The sequence below is a fragment of the Ischnura elegans genome, chromosome 6, assembly GCF_921293095.1.
Source record: "Ischnura elegans chromosome 6, ioIscEleg1.1, whole genome shotgun sequence".
Taxonomy (NCBI): Eukaryota; Metazoa; Arthropoda; class Insecta; order Odonata; family Coenagrionidae; genus Ischnura; species Ischnura elegans.
Window position 1 is genome coordinate 95,841,982 of NC_060251.1, and position 22,695 is coordinate 95,864,676.

The 22,695-nt window shown below is 40.7% G+C and overlaps 1 protein-coding gene across 1 annotated transcript in view; it reads right to left on the bottom strand.

The window, feature by feature from the left end:
* The window catches only part of LOC124161218 (protein lin-28 homolog A), a 109,743-nt gene extending 88,305 nt beyond the window's left edge, over positions 1 to 21,438 (bottom strand). Inside the window, exon 1 of the mRNA XM_046537481.1 lies at positions 20,112 to 21,438. Within this exon, the coding sequence (XP_046393437.1) occupies positions 20,112 to 20,355 (244 nt within the window). The 5' untranslated portion in view covers positions 20,356 to 21,438. The remainder of the gene's footprint in view (positions 1 to 20,111) is intronic.
* Positions 21,439 to 22,695: the final 1,257 nt, after the last annotated feature.

Consider the following 22,695-nt stretch of genomic DNA (forward strand, 5'->3'; position numbering starts at 1 on the left):
GGTTTTTCCCACGTTAGTGCACATCTTTTTACACTCCGCAAATGGCAAATTTGTTAACTTATAATTTTCTTTGTCGATTAAAAAGCGTACTTCTGTGTCTCTTTATGTAACTTCTCTGCATGTAATTTCATGAGCATCTTGACAATATATTTAACTGCAAAAATTTAATGTTTGACGAGGGGTTAGTCTGAAGATGGGACTTTCTAGTCCCAATAAAGACGAATGATTATTATTATAACTGTCATTATTAATAGCGTAGGACCATAATGATTACTCGTAAAAACCTATGCTATCAACTTTAAATTTTCAAGGAAGCAAAGTAGAACCTGTTCAACATTTACAGAGTGCAGCGACTTCCATTTCCTAGGAAGTTCTTTTTTTTAATTCACGCCATTCAGTCAGTTGAAGTCAGAGTGGAGCAGTAGTAGTCTCGTTCGAGAGGGGTGATTATGAAGTTTTATTCCCATACAAATAATTTCCACCATGCGCTGAATTGGAGAGGAATGCGCGTTTGCCGTTATGACAAAGTTTTCGAGTGGGCAATTTTTGAGGGGCGATTCGTAGTGGCTGGCCGGCTCTTCCGATTTGACCTCTTTGGATTTTTATCCATGTTTATTTTATATCATGTATTTATGTGAACCGTCCAAGCACCATACAAGCTCTAAAGACCAACATACAGGAATAAAATGCCGGCAAAACCCCTGCTATGCAGTTAAGAGTCATAAAAAACGCAACAAATCGGTTTACTCAATGCATGAAGAATGGGGGGCGTCCCCTAACTGTTTTGATCTTAAAAACTGTAATACTTAACTTTGCCTACGTTATTAAGACCAAATAAAATTCTGATTCCTGCAATAGGTTTTATTACTTAAGTTTTGGAAAAAAGGAAGTTATGATGACGAATCCTGTATTTTCAAATTTCTTAACACGTTGCCTACCGGAATATTTAAATGCAAAGGAACAACTTGCCTGGGCAGGGGTGTTGAGATTGAATATATGCGTCCATTTTAGCAAACCGTCTTTGGTTTAAACATGGTTAAAAAGCAAATATTTAAAATAAAACATTACCTAATCAATCGTTACGATAAGTAGTAGTAGTATTTGGATTTAGGGTGCGTCGACGGCAAGGTCATTTTGCACCACTACTGTGCTATTTAATTACAAAAGTTATGTATAAAGTAATCTACTGCATCTGATGTCTTCGTTGAAAGTGTACATAATTAGACTTTATTAAAAATGTTTATTTCTCTGAGAAACCGAAATGTACAGATTAAGTTGGTAGGGTGGTCTCCTAAAAGGGTTTTTAGGTCTCCCCCTAGATTATTTCGTCTTCGCGCTTCGCGGTACTTAACACAATCTAGCATGATGTGTCTAATACTTAATGGACATTTACAATCCCCACATTGGGGAGGTTCCTTCTCTTCAGTAAAGAGATACGCATGGGTCAGGGGGCTGTGCCCTATCCTCAATCGTGTAAGTACTACTTCCTCTCTCCGATTACTACGAGCTGAGGAGGGCCACGCTGCTACCATGTCCTTGATGCCACGGAGCTTGTTATTATTTAGAATCCTCCATGACTCCCTCCATTTTCCAAATACCACGTTTCTTAGAGATGCTCGTAAGTCCTCGTGGGGAACCAGCGTTGAGACAAGAACTTCGTTATTCAGAGCTTCCTTGGCCATAGCGTCTGCTATCTCATTCCCGGCTATCCCCTCATGTCCCGGTACCCACAGAAAATGGATATTCAAACCCTTTCTCGAAAGGGTCAGCAGGAGAGAGTGTATTTCTTGCACGATCGGGTGCACGGGTGAGAAGCCAGAGATGGCTTGTAGCGAGCTCCTGGAGTCAGTGCATATGACAAGTGTTACGATAAGTCCATTCATAATAAATCACGAACAACAGGTGACAATAATATATCAAATACTTATAGCATGTTTCAAAATTGTTTAAGTTGAAGCACCTAAATGACGAGAATCTTCGTTATCCACCCGGAACGCTTTGGAAAAAAAAGACGAGAATTCTCGCCATCCGTAAGCAACGTGTTAATTGACCATGAAAACTGAAATAAATTCGACATTTAACAAAATATAGTAAACGTGCATTGGGTCCCAAAATATAGTAAAATATCACAGCATCGCCATCATAAGCATCAGCAGCGATACTCCATTTTGTGGTGGAGCAGATCAGAGAAAGGTTATTGTCCCAAGGCCCGTGCTGGACCCCTTCTTAGGGCGGTGGACGGCCATGGCCAGAGGGCGCCAGCACTATGCAGGAGGGGTCCACCAGGGGGCGCCAAAGATTTCCAGGCTGGATGGCGCACCGGGATACGTCCCGGTGTCCCGGCGGCCCACCACGGGCATGCATGTCCCACTCAGAATGTCACACCCACCCCCACATCGCCTTTTACACATCCTGGCAAATCTGATTCGGTCCCATCGTGTGCCCTGTCATACCCACCATTCATTAGTCCAGATGGCATCTGCAGTCCAGGGCAGGGGCGCGGCTAGGAATTGAGGCTAGGGGGGGGGGGGTTTCAGGCGCAACTAATACTGGGGTGTCTGGGGTATTGCATACCCGCCATGGTTAGCGGGAGGTGCGGAGGCCTTTCGCCGGAAAAAATTAAGATAAATGGTTCCAAATGGTGATTTTTACGGCCTTCTGAAGGATATTTTGTTAATACTCACACTATTCTATAAACAATATTAGTACAATAAACTCGATTGTTTCTGGCTTCACTTTGTGAAAATCCATTCTGATCAATAAAAAGTTAAGGTACTTTTTCACACGATTTATTCAATACTTTTATATTGAATAAATCGTGTGAAGTACCATAACTTTTTATTGTTCAATATTAGTACAATTAAGTAAAATAGTTTTAACCTAAAAATTTCTGTGAGGTCTGGGGGGGGAGGGGTTATCCCCCAAACCCTCCCCCTCGCTGCGCCACTGGTCCAGGGAGACTGTTGAAGCTGTCACACTCGGTAACGTGCGGCGGCAACAGAGAGCATGCATGCACTTCTGAATGTCTTCTTCAACACTTACCCCATCTCATACACCACCAAAACATATCTTATTGGCTAAATCTGTGTCGCCATTCGAATTTGAGTCTAAATTAGGATCTGCAGGATGACACCCAGGTAGGTACTCGCTTCATCCAAATTGCTTGGGGACTCATTAAGAATGCTGGACACCAGCATTCAGTAATTAACGTCCAGAGGGCTAGGAAAAACTATTTTTTGGCATTTAGCGCATGAAAATTCACGAAAAAATGTAAATGGTCTCGGTAGCGGCGGGGTGAAGTTCTCGCCTGCCAAACGAGAGGTCGCGAGATCGAGTCCCGCCAGAGTAGGTTTCCCCTATTCAGGGCATGGTTGACCGTGCACGTGTTATTGTTAAATTTGTTGAACAACCGATTTAAAATGGTCAATACGTGCAGTATTCAATAGTATGGGAATATATAGATAAAATAAAATAAATCATCAGTACCTTACGCCTTCCTTGTGTGTTTTGTAGACTCCGTTAGGCGAAGGATGGCACTGACATGTTACCAACTAACAATAGGAACGAAACCCTTGGGTCGGGTTCGCAGGATACACTCCTGGAGCAGGGACTATAAGCGATCACCTTTCTTCCTCTGCCACCAGAAGGGGAAGGACGGGAAGGAACAAGGAAAGGAGGCGCCGCCGCGATGAGAGCCCGACGACGCCTCCAGGGAAAGGACGGGGAAGGAAGGAAGGGACGAGGAATCCTGCACCGTCACAAAGGCGGGCAGGTCCTACTACTAACGAAACCAAGCTTACGCAATTAATATGCTACCAATTTTAGTAGATTTTCCTATGGGGAAGAAAAATCTATCGATCAAATCTTACCAACTAACACTGTAAATATACCTACGATCGAACCTGGCTCTTCTATCATGAGGGAAGCGGCTTTCACTACAGAGCCCTTATTCCCATCCCCTGCCACACATAGCACCCCTCTTTTTTCATCTCTTCAAAACATTCCCCTCGTGGTGCGAAGGACAGCGAGAGATTCGGGGGCGTGGTTTGCTGGAGGTAAAGGAAAACCCAAACCCTAGCCTCAGAATAATTAATTACCGAAGTCCCAATTCTTATTAAAATATATATTTTCAATAGGAAGGAAATAATGATTCCTGATCAATACATTTTAGCGAAAATAAATCTTAACATATCGAAATAAATTCCTGCTACAGCATCTTCGATGAAAATAAAAATATAGTCATTGTCAGTGACAACCCGGATGTGAAACGTCAACCACTTTAAGGCCGATTTATAGAAAAAAACAATAAATTGACTGCATGGATGACTTAGGTTCGATTCCGGTATCCATACTTCAGTGGCGGCGTTCTTAGAGAACTAGAGTAGGGTAAGTCCAATTTGAATTGACTAGAAAATTAGCATGGCATTTTGGGAAGCTCCTGTCGTTTACCACACAAGTATTCAGATTTTTATGCGCTCTCAACCTGTGTTTTATTAATTCAAAGGAAGAGCAGTGGAGGAAGATATTTTGGGGTGAAAATTACATAGGTATAATATGGAATGGAAAAGTCAACTCCGGGAAAGAAATCGAGGAATCTGGGAAACTGAACTTCAATACAGCGTGTGTGAAAGTTAGCTGTTAGTTTTACGGAGTAATGATAGATCCCGCCCCAACCACGATTTTTTAATAACTTTACAGAGCTATTAAGCTAATATTTAAGTAGGTTCATCATATATTTTATCCCTATTTTCCCATAAAATGGCGGTAAAATGCCCTTGAGTTTCCCCACTAATAGCTCGAGATTATTTATTTCGAATTAAAAGATATCTTTCAGAGCGACACGGAGATAATTTAGAAACTCCTCTATTTCTAGGTCCATTAGAGACACCTAAGAATCTACTCAAGTTCAATACCGCGTGTTCGCAATATTTTGCGGGGAGTTCGTCAAAATAGTTACAGATGGCGTCCGGTTTGTGTTTTATATTAATAAATGTATTGTTCTATCGATTTATGGAGCGTAAGCTGGCTAGTAGCTTTATTTAATTTTTCGCCATTTTTCTTTTTAACCTTGCCGGTGCCAAACATGAGAAGAATTTATTAATATTTATTACTTACTGGAAACGCTAACTATCTTTATGTAATAAAAGTAGTTACATTTACAATCTAACCAAATCTGTAAGGTCACTTATTGAGCGTATACCTCAGAAAATATTTAATGACTCAATTTGTGCATATATTAATGAAGAAATAATATTTAATAGCATTTGGAATGGCTTCAGAGCTTAGGTCACTACCTACATTATAATTTTCCATTTTTTAAATTCCAGATTTCACTGGAGCCTATAAGCAAAATGCTATGCCAATTTTGTCAACGTCCTTCTATTAACATTATGTACATTATTTATTATTACATTAATAATAAATTATTTATGAGAACCTTACAATTTTTATCATTAAAACTAGTGTAATTTAATTAACACTTTTTTTAAATTTCAATAAAGGATAAGCTCCCTAAAGCTTTTTATCTTATATTTTATAGAATATCATCTTTCTGTTGAGAAGTACTGTATTTTGTTCAGGGTTGAGACACGTCTCATGCTTGTCATCGTCCAAGGCCTTCGGCCACAACAACACCACTGGTGTAGCATTCCCTCCACCCCTTGCCTTTCACTCTCACCCCCCTCCACACACCCTCTATTGTCTCCACATACCAAACGCCTCTCTACCTCCCCTGTCTCCAATCCCCTTTCTGCATTTCCTCCATTGTGTCTATTCCACCCTCTATGGATAGGTCCCTTCCCCCCTCGACAAACCACAAAATCTCATTCGGTTCCCATGGTGACGGGTGGAGGACACATTTTGCAACCCCAAATTGATTTCCGAAACGCGAATTCATTTTGTCTGCTTCGTAGACTTGGATAAGGATTCTCTTTGCCTTTCAATCGATCGCTCCATTGTATGACAAGGTTCTCATCGACGGAATAAAATTAATTTCCCAAGCGTGGGAAAGAAAATAAAAATCGTATTCCTCCAATTGATTGCGAGCTAACTTTGCGGAACTTGCGTGTAAAAAATATTTGATAACTTTTTTCTTGTTCTTACATTTTCTCACCTTGATCTGCTCAGTCTTCATGATGGCACGAGAGTGATGAAGCAGATCCAGGTTGTACCAAATAAAGCGGTGAGAAACAGGTAAATTTATCAATATATTTATTTTTGCGTGAAGGATTTCGCAGCTTCTTTTATCTACAGCTTTTTTTTCGTGAAATGCTATGCCCGATTCATTCCACTCGAAGTTCACTCCTTTTTATGGGCGCATTACCAAGACTCAAAATAAATTATCCCCGTCTCAGTCTTACATATAAGCACATGTATTCCATATTATGGGTCGTAAAATAATGTGCGAAAAAACAACCAATAATCTCAGACAATCAGCAAACAATCTCCGGATCGCCGGTTAGCAACTGGTAGCATACCTGACCGGCAATCGGGAGATCCAGGTTCGAATCCCGCCAAGGCCATTTTTTTCACGGCGAATTACATCCTCGGTGTAAATTTGGACCCGAGAGTTATTTTTCTTGATATTTCAATACCATACTCGGAATTAGCTACCTCGAAAAGTGTTATGTTTCAAATGTCAAACAGATTATATGATATTTGCTTACTATGGCCACCTTTTAAGCATTTGGCCGTACTGTGACCCATTCGCCTGGATAAGCACAAAGATAATTGGTTCACGCAGTGCTTTGGAAATAGGCTAAATGAGGATAGTATTCAAACCAATTAAATAGTTCCGTTAGAGGATAGGATGGAGACGGAAATACTAGGAAACATATTTCAAAGAGTGTACCTATTTTATTTCAATCCCGCCATTTGAACGGCGGTGAAATTTATATTAATTGCCCTGAAAAATAATTCCCCACGACCGGAAATCGAACCACGAACCTTTGGCTTTCCGGGCCACTGCGCAGACCACTACGATATCTTGATACTAAATAATATGGAAATTTTACCGACCTTCAACAGTGATGGATTTTTAGAACACGGATAGTTGTCATTAACATGCGACAGCCCACATTATCTTGGAGCCCACATAACCGATTCTACTTCACTACATGCAGAAAATGGCGGAATATTGTGGAAAACTACGACAGAAATTGATCTCACCTATTACAAGCTAATAATTTCTTATCTATGAATAAGATTCAGATATCGTCATCTGCAATTACTCGTTAGTCCAAATAATTTTAATCAACTTCAACACTTCAACATCAACTCACTACACTAAAAAAAATTGGGTTATACTGTGAAAAAGGGAGCATAGCAGCCAATTGAATAGAGCGCATTGCAGTTAATCGAGGGATCCCAGGTTCAAATCCCGGGTGAAGCCTTCGGAATTAATAAAAAAATATTATATATAAAATCCACGATGTGCGGTAGCCCAGGGAAAAGAACTGGACCACCTTCCCTGTATGTGTGAAGTTTACACACCTATGGTTTATTTCAAGCGGACCCCATTAAAGGAAATGGCGGTTAGGCGTTATATCAGTTGCCGTTTCGCGCGCATTATATTCGGCGGCGCCGCAAGGCAGCTGTATCTCGTTCAGTGTGGCTTTCGCCCTCTCGAAGTGGTCTTTTTAGTTGAAAATCGTCTCTCATGCGTTAAATGTTTGGTTTATATGATTTTTTTGGCTCAGTTACATACTACTGCCGTGTATTTCTTCGTGAAACTCGGATAGGGGTGACTGGTAGCGACGCGAGTGGCCATTTTGAAATCTGATTTTAATGCGCGCGGAGCGACACAGCGGTGGACTTGAGAATCCTCAGATGTAATACAATAGAGTCAGTTTAATTGGGACATATCGGGACTTGTGCACTTTGCCCCAATTAAGTGGCTGCCCTAATTAGGCGAACTCTCTTGTATATGGGCATAAACAAACGTTGAAATGATAGAAAGAAGACTAAAGAATGTTTATAATTCAACATAAGTTTCTTAAACTATTAATTTGATTAATAAATCAGCGAGTTTAGGTAATTTATTATCATTTTAAAGAATTATAACATTTTTGTTAAAAATATTTTTCACAGCCTCGGGCGACGCTGAATTAGTGTCTTTTACAAAGTCCTATTAAAGAAAAGTCCTATTCTGTTGCGGATAGTATAACAATAGCTTTCAAAATATGGCAAGAATAGGAGCATTTGTGAAAAATAAGAGTAAATCAAAGTAGGGAAATATAAAAAAAATAGTATTCTGAAAACAAAAAAATTTAATTTCGTCGCGAGTATAGAGTCTATGTCGCCGACTCATGGCCCAATTAAGCGGCATTCTGTCCCAATTAAGTGGAGAATACTCTGGGATATTCCTCTATTGGGTTCTGTTCTTCAAGATCTGCCCCAATTAAGCAGCTGCCCCAAGTAACCGGTGGGCCCATTAAACGGAATCTACTGTACATATATTCGTAGTTAAGTTTGAAGTGACAGAAAAATCTAACCTCACCTATCCAAACCAACCTTCGAGTTGAATCACTCAGTGATTGTAGGAAATTACGACGGATCAAGATCTGAGTTCTTACTAGCGAATTTCCTCTCTATGAATATTAATTTTCATAAATTTTCGTCTGTAAATTCTTGTGCGATCGAAATTCGAATAGAATGGAGAATAGGTAGGAGGGGACTTTTACGGAAGCGAGGGAGGGCGGGTCATTGGTTCGTTGAAGGCGCCGACCCAAATTGATTCGGAAAAGCTCCGCCTGAGAGGAGCGCCAGTCGAGGAAGCGTCGGCGAACATCAATGGGAGGGCGCAAGAGGAGTGAAGAATATGGATTTGAAATGTTGAAGGGCCGGAGACCACCCGAGATCTATCACATCTAGGAGGAATGTCCTAGATACACGTGTAGGCGAAACTAGACACCTATCCCAAGACCAGATGGGGACACGATAGAGTAAAGGATGGGAGAAAATATGAAAACCTATGACGCAGGTCATCACGCATAAAATGTATTTATTTCATCCACATGTAATTCCTAATAATTAATAATTTTGAAGTTAAAAAAGAGGAGACTAGAACAAACATTGAACTAGAAAAAAACTTGAAGAATTGATTTTTACTTCCCAGGAAGCCGAGTAACCAGCAATGTTCGAGCAAGGAAGAAATAGTCAGTACAATAGGTAAGGCGAAAATAACGTTCTACAAAAAGAAGAATTTACTTACAGCTGGGAATGTAAGCATTAATAATATAACATAAGCGTATTTTTAACTAATACAACAGGAAAGCCGTAAATGAAATCAAAGACAAGGTCTTGGATGTCAATATCCTAGGGAAAGAATTAGTATGCTGCGATTTGATGACGACATAGCAGTTGTAGCCGAGACAGGGAAGATTTCCAGAAGACTTCGACAAATATGGAAAGTACAATGGCCAGATTTTAGCTGAGAATATAGGTACAAGATAGGTATAAGTAAAGCAATAGTAAGCAGGCCAGAGAAAATATTAAACTAGGAAAAAATGTTGATGTGATGAAAGAGTTTTGTAAGCTACAAAGCGGAATTCTTCTCTCCTCTCCCACTCTTCTAAGGATTTCAGTTATCTTAGGGAATTTACGCCGGATTTAAGATATTAAATTTGGTGCTGGATGGTTTCTATTAAAATCCAAAATTGAGTTTTTATATTCAAAGATCGAGGTAACCAAGATCGAGCCATAATATTAGAGTTACGATCAAAACTCGATTTTTCAACTTCGACCTTGAACATTTCTTTTTATCTCTGCAGCGTCGCAATCGGCCTATGATAACATCATCCGTCCCGACAGAAAGACTTTTCTCTATGGCAGGTAAAATTGAAAATTCCATAGATCATCAATAAATCATCTCAATCAGTTGATCTTTCTCAAATAAAAAGTTCAGTGGGAGCGAATACTTCCAAGCGGCGATCCCAAATCTTTAATTTACGTGCATTTGTCATATTTGAACTATGTATCCTGAATGGGTTTTTTCTCCTACTCAAATGTGTCTTTCGAATTTTTTTCGAATGAATAATAAATAAAATATTTACGAACTGTATTTTTTTCCGTCAAGAACGTCAATTTTTTTTCTATTAATCCATGTTTTAGTTAAATTTTCAGTTTTTGTTGAAAATTCGACCTTTCCACTTCGATTAAAAATCGATCTCTCGAAAAATCGATTTTTGCCGACATTTTTCCATCACTATAACCACTATTCCCGTAGCCAATAACACCGCGCGGCCACCGGATATAACCAACGCCTGAGCATTTCTCTAGTTTCTCAAAGGGTAAAACATCCTCAGAGAAAAATTCAGTATGGATTCATCCGAGGCAATAACGTTGCATAGCAACGAATGAATGGAGTCCTATGAGGGGATTCGACGTAGTTCTATCTTCTGGAGGAAACAAAAGAGAATATCGCGGCGCGTTGGCTGTTTTTAACTCCAGCCTAGCGTAAAAATATTCGAACGGGACAAAAGGGAAATATAATATTCGAAGGGGACACCAAGGCGGACCACTTTGGGTTGACGAGATTGGTCCACGGGGTCGAGTGCCGCGATATTCAGAGGCGGGGGTCGTTGAACCAGCGTTCCATGAGGTGAGGACTCCGCTCTTTGTATTTCTCAATGCCGCGAGGCCGTGGGAATTCATTGGCTCGCTCCATTGATCAGGGGAAATCTTACGGAGCATTTATTATCCAACTGATGTCGTCTCACAATCGTAAAAAGCAAATAAACCCTAAAGATAGGTTTAAACGCATTTAAAAAGGAAACTGCGAAGATTGGTTCGCCCTTTATTTATCCAGCCTCGGCGGCAGCGGGGATGATTCTTCGCCACACAAAACTAAAGCTCGCGGGTTCGAGTCCCGCCTTGATATCCAGGGCACGGGTGGTTATAAACGGGTTTAGTGTATTTGTCTGTAGATGTCTAATGTTGAATTGCTCGTAATAGGGTAGTTTCCTTCATCAAAGAAAACGATAGGCATTGATTGCGATTCGTTACCCACCATTAGTGTATTCATAATACACAAATTATTTGGTTTTTGAAATACCGGTTTAACGAATGGCAAGGGTCAAATTTTATCCTCATTTGAAAAAGGCCAGATTGGCGCCCATGCGATTCCACTCCGCGTGACGTCACAGGGACCTAGTTTCTACACGAGAGGATAGGAGTTATACATCGTCTGAGGTTACCAATGCATGCATGAGGCACAGAGCTCAGGGAAACATGTCTTAATAATCACCTATTAAAACTGGCTAAGGTCGGAAAGTTTTCTTCGTTTGATAAGGTATTAATAAACCTTTTTAAAGCCAAGCGCTACCATTCAGCAAAGTACTCAGCTATCCGCTAGCATCCTGCGTCCTATCAGCGCTCAGAGCCTCGATCAAGGTCACTTCACAAGGAGAGAGGGGGAACCAGAAATGCGTCGCACGGACTTTCCTACTTACGCGTCGCGTTTTTGCGCGCTTGAAATTTTTCACTTTTCATTTAATCGCGAAAAATAGATATCGTCATTTAAAAATCTAAAAGCGCGAAATACGTACTCCAGGAGTAATAATCTTTCGATTTAGGCAATAAAAAAATAATAGGAAACCACCCTATTGGGGGAACCCGTAAGCAAAATAGAAATTATTGTTATTATTCTCACCGTTTGGATTTAATGTCTAGTTCTTCCCGGCGAACAATGACAGGGAAGTTTTCTTGGGTCTCACACTGGGTAAGGTCCTCCATATCTCCTTACGACGCACAGTGGGCTAGAATCGAAAAAAGCTGGCCAAAACCTCAAAATCGATTTTTTTAAGCAAGGAGGTTGAAACTTCGCATACACATTCTCAAATAAATTGTGCATAACTACCCAGATTATTTTGGTCCTGTGTTTTCACTTTAACAATATATGTGAGGTCAAAGTTGAGCAAATTTAGCGAAAAACGACCACCCTCGATTTTTTCTGAAAATTGCCGACTTTATCCTCGTGCAGTGGTGTTATAAATAGTTTTATCGACAAAACTGTTATACCATCTTAATTGACACTTCTTATTCTTTCATTTGAAAGGTTTTTAAAGATTTTGTTTCATCAATAACCATAGATACATAACAAAATGGCGGAGCCTGTTTTCAACCCATTTTTTTACATAAACGTAGAAAAAAAGTATACATTGTCACCGGCTTACACTAAGTAACTTATATCATGTCGTTCTTTGAAGCTTCTACATTGTGAATCTAAAGTCAAACCTTGCACCAATTTGCAACCCCGAATTTTAAATCGTTTTTTCGAACGCACGGACGACTCCGGTTCTGGCCGGCGGCGGCGGAGAGTACGGCGACGCGGCAAGCGGGTGGATGCAATATGGTCTCATTCACTTTTATGTGTGGATAACAGATATATTAGAGACAGAAAATAATCACCAGAAAGTAATATTTATAAATATTGCTACGAATGACTCTCATTATGCAATCGCTGGGCACTGCAAGAGGTGCACTGAAAGGTTTCTTTCTTTGAGTGCATTCCATGGAGAATGGACTTAAATCGCGTTCTTAAAGTGGGGAAACGGACTCTTTTACTAACTAATAAACTTTTTAAAAATAACAGTTAATATATTCCTTAAACGTGATGGAAAATGGCTCAATACAGTACTTGATTTTGCCGAATTTTGCCAAATCAAGTACTGTCTTGGTGCTTGAAGAGTTCATTATTCTTATTTAGTTTATATTCTTGATTTAAAGCAATTAATAACCATTCCTTATGCAGCACAATTCACATGTTGCTCTAGTTTAGCCAGTGCAGATGGACGTCAATTCATGTTTTCAGGGTTGTATCGAAAGAACGAATAGGAGGAAAACGAATGCATAAGGAAGATACAGTGACCATCCTCGGAGGCAAGAAGAACTCTTGCCAAGTGGATAAAATGCAACCCCGAATATTATGTTATGTCAGATTAAGAGGCCCTTTCAATAAGTAATTGTGTCCATGCAGCTCACCAAATTTCGGTGCAAGAATCTTCGAAAATCTGAAATGCCAGGGATATAATATTAACCCCAGCGATGAGAGAGTGACGCGAGCATATGATTTCATTTAGCCGAGTGAAATTATAGTAGCAGAGGTTATATAAGAAGTTTCCAAAAATGGTTCTGTTCTCTTACTGCGACTCGAATCTTAACGTGCATTTCCACAGATCCTAGTTTCGCGTCGCATATAAAGTGCACTTTAATTTGCAAACACGGCTTTGATAGCAGTGAGGACATGCGAAATATAATTGCACGTGGGAACGAGGGCCTATGTCTCATGAATTATTGCTCGTGAGCACCTTTTTGCCTTCTTGTTTAGGTAAAAAATGCTGTTCGTTAGGCGAAGCATGAAACAGGCACGAGTATTCAAAAGTCATCACAATTATTCTAGATTTCCTCTCCAAATAATTTAATTTTCTCTCTCTCTCTCACTGACGCTTTAAATACAATTATGGTATGCCACCAACCGTGCATAAGGTCTTCATTCAAGGAGCTGACATTGCAACAGAGTCCATTCTTAATTGCGACAACTGACAGGGGAAGCAATATAGGCACGATATAAGGACGTGAGAAAGTTCCGTGAACGGTTGACTAGAAAAATGGCACGAGTGGCCACAAATAGGGATTTATTTCGAAGACAACTCCTAATGTCATAACTGATAATGACAAAAATTATCCCAATTAAACTGGAGGAAACACACAGCTAACCGAACAATGTAATGGATCTGTTTTTGAAAAAGGAAAACAATGCTTTAGCTCAGACAGTGAAAGTGATAAAAACTCGTCAGATAGTGAATGAAAAACAGTAACCTTTTATTGCTGACAGTGCTAATTGCAGAATGTTAGTTGGGAAAAGCGTAAATTGTGTTGCTTTTGTTTATGTTATGTTTGTATGGTAAAATGTTCCTGAAAAATAACCATTTTGTCAGCAGCGCAGTTCATTAAGAATAATGACGTTGATATATAGGTAAGAGATTTAAATCAATACTTTATATTGAGCATAAGACATAGATTAAAATGAACTGTTTTTCTTAGAAAGAATACATTATTCGATGTGAGTAATATTCCTTCCGAAGCTTTTAAAGCTAAAAGGAGTTCAAACCAAAAACAAGTTCGAAGGACTCGGCACTACAACAATACTATAAAACGACCGTTGTCCGAAGGCCTTTAAATATGTATGACAGGTTAGGAAGTGGAGGCTATGGATCATCGAGGGCTCTTGCCTAGAAATAGAGCTTGTTAGTTAATAAAAGAGTCCGTTTCCCCACTTTAAGAACGCGATTTAAGTCCATTCTCCATGGAATGCACTCAAAGAAAGAAACCTTTCAGTGCACCTCTTGCAGTGCCCAGCGATTGCATAATGAGAGTCATTCGTAGCAATATTTATAAATATTACTTTCTGGTGATTATTTTCTGTCTCTAATATATCTGTTATCCACACATAAAAGTGAATGAGACCATATTGCATCCACCCGCTTGCCGCGTCGCCGTACTCTCCGCCGCCGCCGGCCAGAACCGGAGTCGTCCGTGCGTTCGAAAAAACGATTTAAAATTCGGGGTTGCAAATTGGTGCAAGGTTTGACTTTAGATTCACAATGTAGAAGCTTCAAAGAACGACATGATATAAGTTACTTAGTGTAAGCCGGTGACAATGTATACTTTTTTTCTACGTTTATGTAAAAAAATGGGTTGAAAACAGGCTCCGCCATTTTGTTATGTATCTATGGTTATTGATGAAACAAAATCTTTAAAAACCTTTCAAATGAAAGAATAAGAAGTGTCAATTAAGATGGTATAACAGTTTTGTCGATAAAACTATTTATAACACCACTGCACGAGGATAAAGTCGGCAATTTTCAGAAAAAATCGAGGGTGGTCGTTTTTCGCTAAATTTGCTCAACTTTGACCTCACATATATTGTTAAAGTGAAAACACAGGACCAAAATAATCTGGGTAGTTATGCACAATTTATTTGAGAATGTGTATGCGAAGTTTCAACCTCCTAGCTCAAAAAAATCGATTTTGAGGTTTTGGCCAGCTTTTTTCGATTCTAGCCCACTGTGCGACGTTTCGATAAGCAACTAGCCTATCGTCTTCAGGGATTCAGGAATCCAAATTGGATGGGCAGGCTGCTTATCGAAAAGTTGGAAAGATATATGGAGGACCTTACCCGGTATGAGACCGAAGAAAACTTAACTACCGTTTGGATTGCTAAGTAATAGAGCGCTCATTATCGCAATATGGCAAAGTTACGCGTGCGGAGATACAATTGTTCACACGGCGCGGGCTTTTATAACTACGTGCTCTGGTAAGGCTTAGTGCTGGGTGTCGATATGTAACGATTACTTTACGAAAGCAATGATTAGGAGCAAAATGTAAATTAAATGTAATATTTACCGGTAACTCAATTAGTTTTACTCAATTACTGCAACACACTAATACAAACGTCCTAGAGAAAGAATGCAGTAGATTAATTTCACAGCTTCGATTTCATTAAACGTTCATCCGATCTGGATGTGAAGTCGAAGAGTGCAAAGATTAGCTGATAAGGGAGTGGCGTCAAAGCAATCTCACCATTGTTGACCAAGGATTATGATGAGTGATTCATTGGTAGGTATAACATAAATATATAAAATATATGAAGTTAATTTAACCTAGAAGGAGCATGTATACCTATGTTATTAAGGGCTCGTGCAAACAGCTCAAAAAAAAATATTTAAAACTATTGTCTAGTTCTGACATATCATAACTGAATCTGCTTAAAGTTAAAAAATTTTATTGCCAAATGATGTAAAATGTATTTCCAGGCATGTAATTTTCAAAAATTTTCCCGGACCTCTTGTTACCTAAGGGAGGTGTAGCCCCCCAGGCCATTCCACCCTCTCCCCCCAAAGCATATTCCTAGTTGCGCCAATAGATCCTTCCATGCTCTTTATTAGTTCTTAGTCATTGTCTACTACCTTAATCGGCGGAATAACTTTAATAATAACCCTACCAAGCCCTTTCATAGTTTAGGCATTGCTTACCACCTAGGCGCACGGAAAATTAGTAAGTCACCGGCTTCGAATACAACAAAGACCATTTTTCGCCCCTGGTAGAGGAGTGGAATCACCTCCCACCTTCCTCTTTTAAGAAAAAAAATACTATGTAGACGGCTAAGGGATGCGTTACCGGGATGACAGTCACGCTACCCACAGAACGAATGGAAAAAAAAAGTTGAAAAGCGTGACCCACACGCTAGTCGCGTGCCGGAACACCAAGCCAACATACGGCGGAGGGGGGGGGGGGGCTACTAAAACTCCCCATACCCAATGTCTACCACGGATGGGTCTCAACATTATGTGAGCATACAAGGGAGAAAGCAAAGTGGTTGTAAGGAATTGAGTAAAGGTTTGGGAGAGGGCGTGATCACGCAACCGAATCTTCTAGCCGCTCCCCCACTATAGCCTAGGCAAGTACACACGAGATACATATCGCTAGGGAGACGCTATTTCTGAGTACTCTGCCAGTACATTTGGGATCCTCGTATGGTAGGCTTTTTTATCTTTGTGTTGGCGCGTTGTTCATGCCAACTTTTCATTTCGATATCTATTTTATTTATTTTTTATTTATTTTATTTTCAAACCACCGGATACAGCTTTTATTGGCCATTTTATACCGGGGTATTCAACAAATGTAACATTTAAACGTACACAAACAACCATACCCTGGACCGGGGAAACCGACCGAGGCGGGACTCGAACCCGCGACCTCTTGTTTGGCAGGCGAGGACGTTACCCTACCGCCACCGAGGCCGGTATCCTGGAGTTTTCCCAGATTTCAAGGCCATTTTTTTTATTTTCTGACTTTATGTCAGTGGCAAAGCAGTCCTAAACAGTGAAACCTCTGTTAACCTTTGACTGCAGGATATAGTTCAAATCCCCAGCAGAAAAAAATACAGTTGTATAGGGATCGAACCTCTAGTGTACGGATACGGACTCCTTTGATGGCCACAAGTCTTCTCTTTAAGATACACTATCGCCATGGATTTTCTGGCTCATCTCTTAAAAATGGAAAAATTTTTTCATTTGAAAATTGCGTACATTAGCAGCTCTTGCAGCTGCACCCTTAACCCCCATCTTAGAAGCAAAGGTAAATTTATTTCAAAAGGAAATTTTTGAACTAATTTTCTTTAAATCCAAAAAAGTGATATTAGAATAAAACATGTAATTAAAATAATTTTTTTCGAGCAAATAATGTCAAAAACTTATATAGAGCGCCGTTAAATTTTTTGTTGAAATTTTGGCTTCCTTAACCTTTTCTGTGTTACAACTTGAACGGCCAAGGCTTGCCCCCCTCCAGCTATTATCATGGGTATGCCGTTGGTACGGATGTAGCAGTTTTGGACGAATCGCGCAATTGAAGTAAATACTTGTTGTAAAACATTGTTTTGAAGCACTACTTTTCAGGACGAAACGACATTCGTCATGGTATCTCTTTTATTTCCCTTCTGTCAGACTTAGAAACATAATGAGATTGTTAGATAATGTTCTCTGTGCAGCTCAATAGCCTATAATCAAAGTCTAGACCTGATATATTCACCGCCAGCCTTCATTTTCACAAGGGTATCGTTATTTTTTACGACTTAACTTAATCTCCGCAACGAGAAGTTGGAGAAACTTGTGCGCTGCGCCAATACCAACGTTTTCAACGAACAAATCGAAAAATTTCTGTGCGCCTTTGACAGTGGACATAACAGTTCACTATAAATTTGAGAATGGCTATCAGGCCATCATAGCAGTAAATTTCACCAATTTTTTTTATTTACAACAGACTATGGCAGAGGCAAGCGACCAGCAGGCATGTTGCAGAGGAACTAGGAGAATTCTCACTTGAAAGGACCAAATGAATAATTAGATCAATAAACAATTTTCGTAATACTTCTTTAAAAAAACCTTTGTGTACTTCATTATAAACCTCTACATTGAAATTTATAGAAGCTGCTATGTGCTAAGTCGTCCAATCAAAGGTCATTTAACATTATAAGGTGTGAATTGAAACATCCTCATTCCACCCTATCACTTCACTTTACTGACGGTTGCGTTTTCACATGGTCCCTTATTTTCTAACGTACAGGGTACCACTGTACCAAAACACACTTTTTCTTGCGGAAAATCAGATACCGACATGCTTATTTTTTCGTCTCGATGTTAAAACAGGGAGTTTGCCACTGCCTAGAAGGAAGGGATTATTTGGACCCATTATTTGGAGTTTCATAGCTTCATTCTCATTTCTGTCATTGTCGGGTTCATTTTTTGGCATATTTTCTTAATTCAGAATGAGTTAGGCCACGATGGAGGGGTTAATAACTCGCTATCAATAAAATTCCTGAAACACAGAATCTTAGTTGAACCCATGGTCTATGGGAATTATCGTGATTTAGGCAACCCACGGAGCGAATATACTACATATGATCGGAACATAATATTAGAATGAAATTAAAAGGATTCATGTAATATTCATTATGCATTCTGGAGTGTTATTTTATCCGTAAATAAATATCATGGGTGTGCAGAAACAAACTGAGGGAAACCCAGGCCTCAATTAGAGATTATCCTGGTGCATGTTGGTGATGATTCATCCCCTGCCAAACACCTCAATAGGTAGCTTGCGGGATAATATGTAGATGTGATGGGGAAGGAACAGTTATGGGTCACAATTACCCATAGCCGTCCTAGATAAAACATCCACTGTGAAAATTTCTGCGAGTTATTCCGAATTTTTTTAATACATGTTATAACAGAATCAGTAATTAAATACAGTCACGAAATTTCCGAGGAATTAGATGAAGAACGAGAGTAAAATTTCATGTTGAACTTGACACATACGTCAAAATGACCAATGTCGCCCTCCTAGTGCAAATAAATTTTTAAAAAATAAAATAGGGTTTCTAAAACTTGAAAAAAGTAATGAAAATATATTTCAATATGATAAAAACTATATCTGTATGGTAAACAAACTCAAGGAAATTTCAGGAGACTATCATCTAAGCATAGCATACACATTTAAATGAGTTTTGGATTTCAGGGAATCGTAATCTACATGAAAGATCACGTCAGATCTTTTAAACGACACCGTTTAATTTTCTAGAATGTCGCGTGATACAAACTGCTAGGAACTTTCGGCATTCCATTCATCAAGAGGGAACTTCGTTCAACGGAACAAAAGGAGATTGAATCTGAATAACCAACAACTGGTTACGATAAAATCTTCACAAAAGGCATCACATGCAATATAAACGGTGAATAAGCTTGGGGTTAAAAGGAATAGAGAGATTTCTCAAAACATCACAAATGTGAAGCGATTAAGCTTATGAGATTGTTGACATAAGTATTGTTTCAAATACTTAGTACATAGAAACATTAACCTCTCCATAATATCAAACACAACCGCATTTGCAACTCTGAATTCATTAGAGTACAGCGTTTGGCAGTCAGATTCGTAATATAATTGTGAGAAAGAACCATAGTACCTACGTGGTATTTCCATTGAGAGAATCTTTTTATCCGTTTTCGCTACTTTCGATACTGAAATTGTGGCAAATATTTACGAATTCCGTAAATCACTCTGTCAATGATTCAACTCCTAATGATGTTTTAATAGGCGTGGGTAGAGTGCGTCTAGGACTAATGAAGGCATGTAAATTTTACTTATTAACGGTAGAAGGCAAGTACCTCCCCCCTGGTGATCCTCCGATCCACCGCTGATGGCGCTGTCATGGCAACCCCGTACTTCGAGGAATAATTTTGTAAGTTTTATGAGGGATTTGAACCCAGATACCTTGGATAAATAGCCAAGCAATTAATTCTATAACCTGCCTTGCCTATCACATTCCAATGCCGTGAGGAGGAGAGGATTCAAGTAGGTTATCAAACATTTCGAAATTTCTGCTTCTGTGACGTAGGGTCTTCAGTATGGACGGCCTTCTCCCCTTCCAAATAAACCCCCACCCCCGAATTTTCAACCCCTCTCTAGTGATTAATTTAATCAGGCTTGGACGTTGCCGAATCCCTAAACAGAATCTATACTATAGTTAGTGAAACAATAGCACCTATTCAACGAACCTTCCTGATTGTCGCCTTCCTCCATGGTCACCCCTGGCTGTTCCTCGGAGGCAGAGCCATTGTTGTTGCTGGTGATGGCATTGTTGCCGGTGCCATTGTTGGTCTCCTGCGGCGCGGCGCCGTCCTCCGCTGCACCTTCCGCCATTGTCGTCGGCCCGCTGCCGTTGGTGTTGTTCTGAGCAACCGTCTTGGCCACTCCTTTACCACCGCCACCCTCCTCCTCGGCCGGACCCCCTACGCACATGCAGGACTCGCCCCGGACCCTCGCCGACCCTTCCGCAGCACTACCAACTCACGGACAGCAGCCGCGTGCGCGTCTTCTGTCTGCCGCCCGAAAGCCCGCGCTTCTCCTCGCCCGCCGACCGACAGAGGACTCTGCCCTCGGATGCGATGGGACCACGCCGCCGCGAGAGGGATTGTGGGTAGGAATGCGCCGGGCCGGTTCGATCTCCGAGGGAAGAAAAGGTTGGGTCTGGCGAGATAGAGGGGAGAGAAACGGAGGGATATCTACGAGCGGGGAGATAGCTTATTTCTCGGCACCGATTCGAGCACGTGTTCTTGCTCGAAAACGACGTGTTTACTTCCGGTCCGAATGGGTAGTAGGTAGCACAGCGGGGTTCGCGGTGAGGCACAGCGATGATTCAACGACGAATTGGAGATATGCCCTTATCTACTGACCCGTGCTTCGCTTCAGACGCAATTGTTTGGTCGCTTGCTCACGAAGTAAACACGCACTTGCGGACGGAATGGTTTGTGGACAATATTAACAAGTCAAGGGTATTCTTGCCCTCAAGACAACACTTGCCGTGGCCTTCACACGTCCTTGAATTCTCACACGAAAGTCCTTGACACAGTAAAATTCCATTCGATTTCCAGGAGGAAAAAATTCACTTCACCCTTAGATTTCACGTTGAGGAATTTGATTTTCGTCCTTATTTTCTTCTTAACTTCTATTCACTTGGTTATCTGGACGAGTTCTTCCGACTTTCGACGAACTAATGCAATCCACAACACTCCTAAACGTCCGATACCTTCCTTTTCGGTAACAACTACTTTATGACAGGCGAAAAAGAACTCGGGAGCTTCACGATGCTGAAGGAGCGAACTGCCCAGTACCCGAAACGGCTGCGATCTCTGGCTCCACCAAACGAGCCGGACGGACGGACCAGTCGGTGTCGAGTCGGGGGATGGGAAAAAAAGGATCCGAAATCCTGGTCGGTAGTGGTTTTTGGGTTGAAGGAGTGGGCTTTTTCCACTCTTCCTCACACTCACAGTGCGGGCCTTGGCGGGGGAGGGCATGGGAAGTTCGGTGCGAGGGAGGGGGCTGTTCGGGAGGGAACCTATTCGGTCGAACGGGAAAAATAAAAGGTGTGGGGAAGAGAAAAAGGCGAAAAGTGGGTGCGGCCTTTCCATTGGAGGCGGGGGAGGGCGGTCGCGTAGGAGGGGGGAAGTGTTGGAGGGGTGGGGTAAGGGGATGCGAGTGGGCGGGAGGAGTAGAAATGGCGGGAAAGAAACTAGAATCGCCATAACATGCCTTTCGGAATGGCGCTGTGGAATTTACGCGAGAACTAGGTTTTTGGATAGGTGAGTTACGGAGAGGACGTCACAAATCTCAGAACATTATGGGTGTGCTCAGTGGCGCAGCGATGGGGTGTTCTGGGGAATAAACCCCCTCCCAGAGCCCAGAGATATTTTTAAGTTTAATCCATTTCACTTAATTGGATTAATAGTACTTAAATTCCGGCCTCGGTTGCGGCGGTGTAACGTCCTCGCCTGCCAAACAAGAGGTCGCGGGTTCGAGTCCCGCCTAGGTAGGTTTCCCCTATCCAGGGCATCTACATCTACGTCTACAAAATACCCTGCGAGTCACCTCTAGGGTGTTTGGCAGGGGGAGACCAATCACCAACATGCACCATTGCAAGAGGACCGCCACATGCACACCGCACGGTCATAGAAATATTACGCATACCTACTAGCAAATTACACATTCTTATTCGTAAAAAAAACTTGCTAACTTGTTAAAACTTAGTAATTCCTAGAGCAAATAGATGCAAGGTTAGAACTATGAAAAAAATGCAATGAGTGATCCTAGCGAGCGACGCCATTAATCCTATCAACTGAGACAACGCTGCTATGCTTAATAGTACGAGGGAAGAATGACATTTTAAATCTCTCTGTTTTACAGTCTATTTCTTTCATTCTATTCTCATGATCACGTCTACTATAGTACGATGGTAAACGAAGGATGTGATCCACATCGTCTGAAAAAATATCTTCTTCAAATTTCCTGAGTAAGTTAAGCATATACGATCCTGCACGGAAAAAAGTTAAGTTAGAACTATCGAATTCTGATGAAATTTACCAAACTTTTGGGTTCATATGGCACATTGAAAAATTCAGTAATAATTACCAAACCAGTTTGATCAATTCTATCAAACTGATTTGGTAATTGTTACCGAAATGACCACAGCAGTCCGATAAAAACTATCAAAATCGAAAGGATAATAAAACCGATGTAGCGTGCACATGTGAAAGATTTTCTATCCAGAAAATACTATTCTGATTGAAAATCATAAAATTAGGA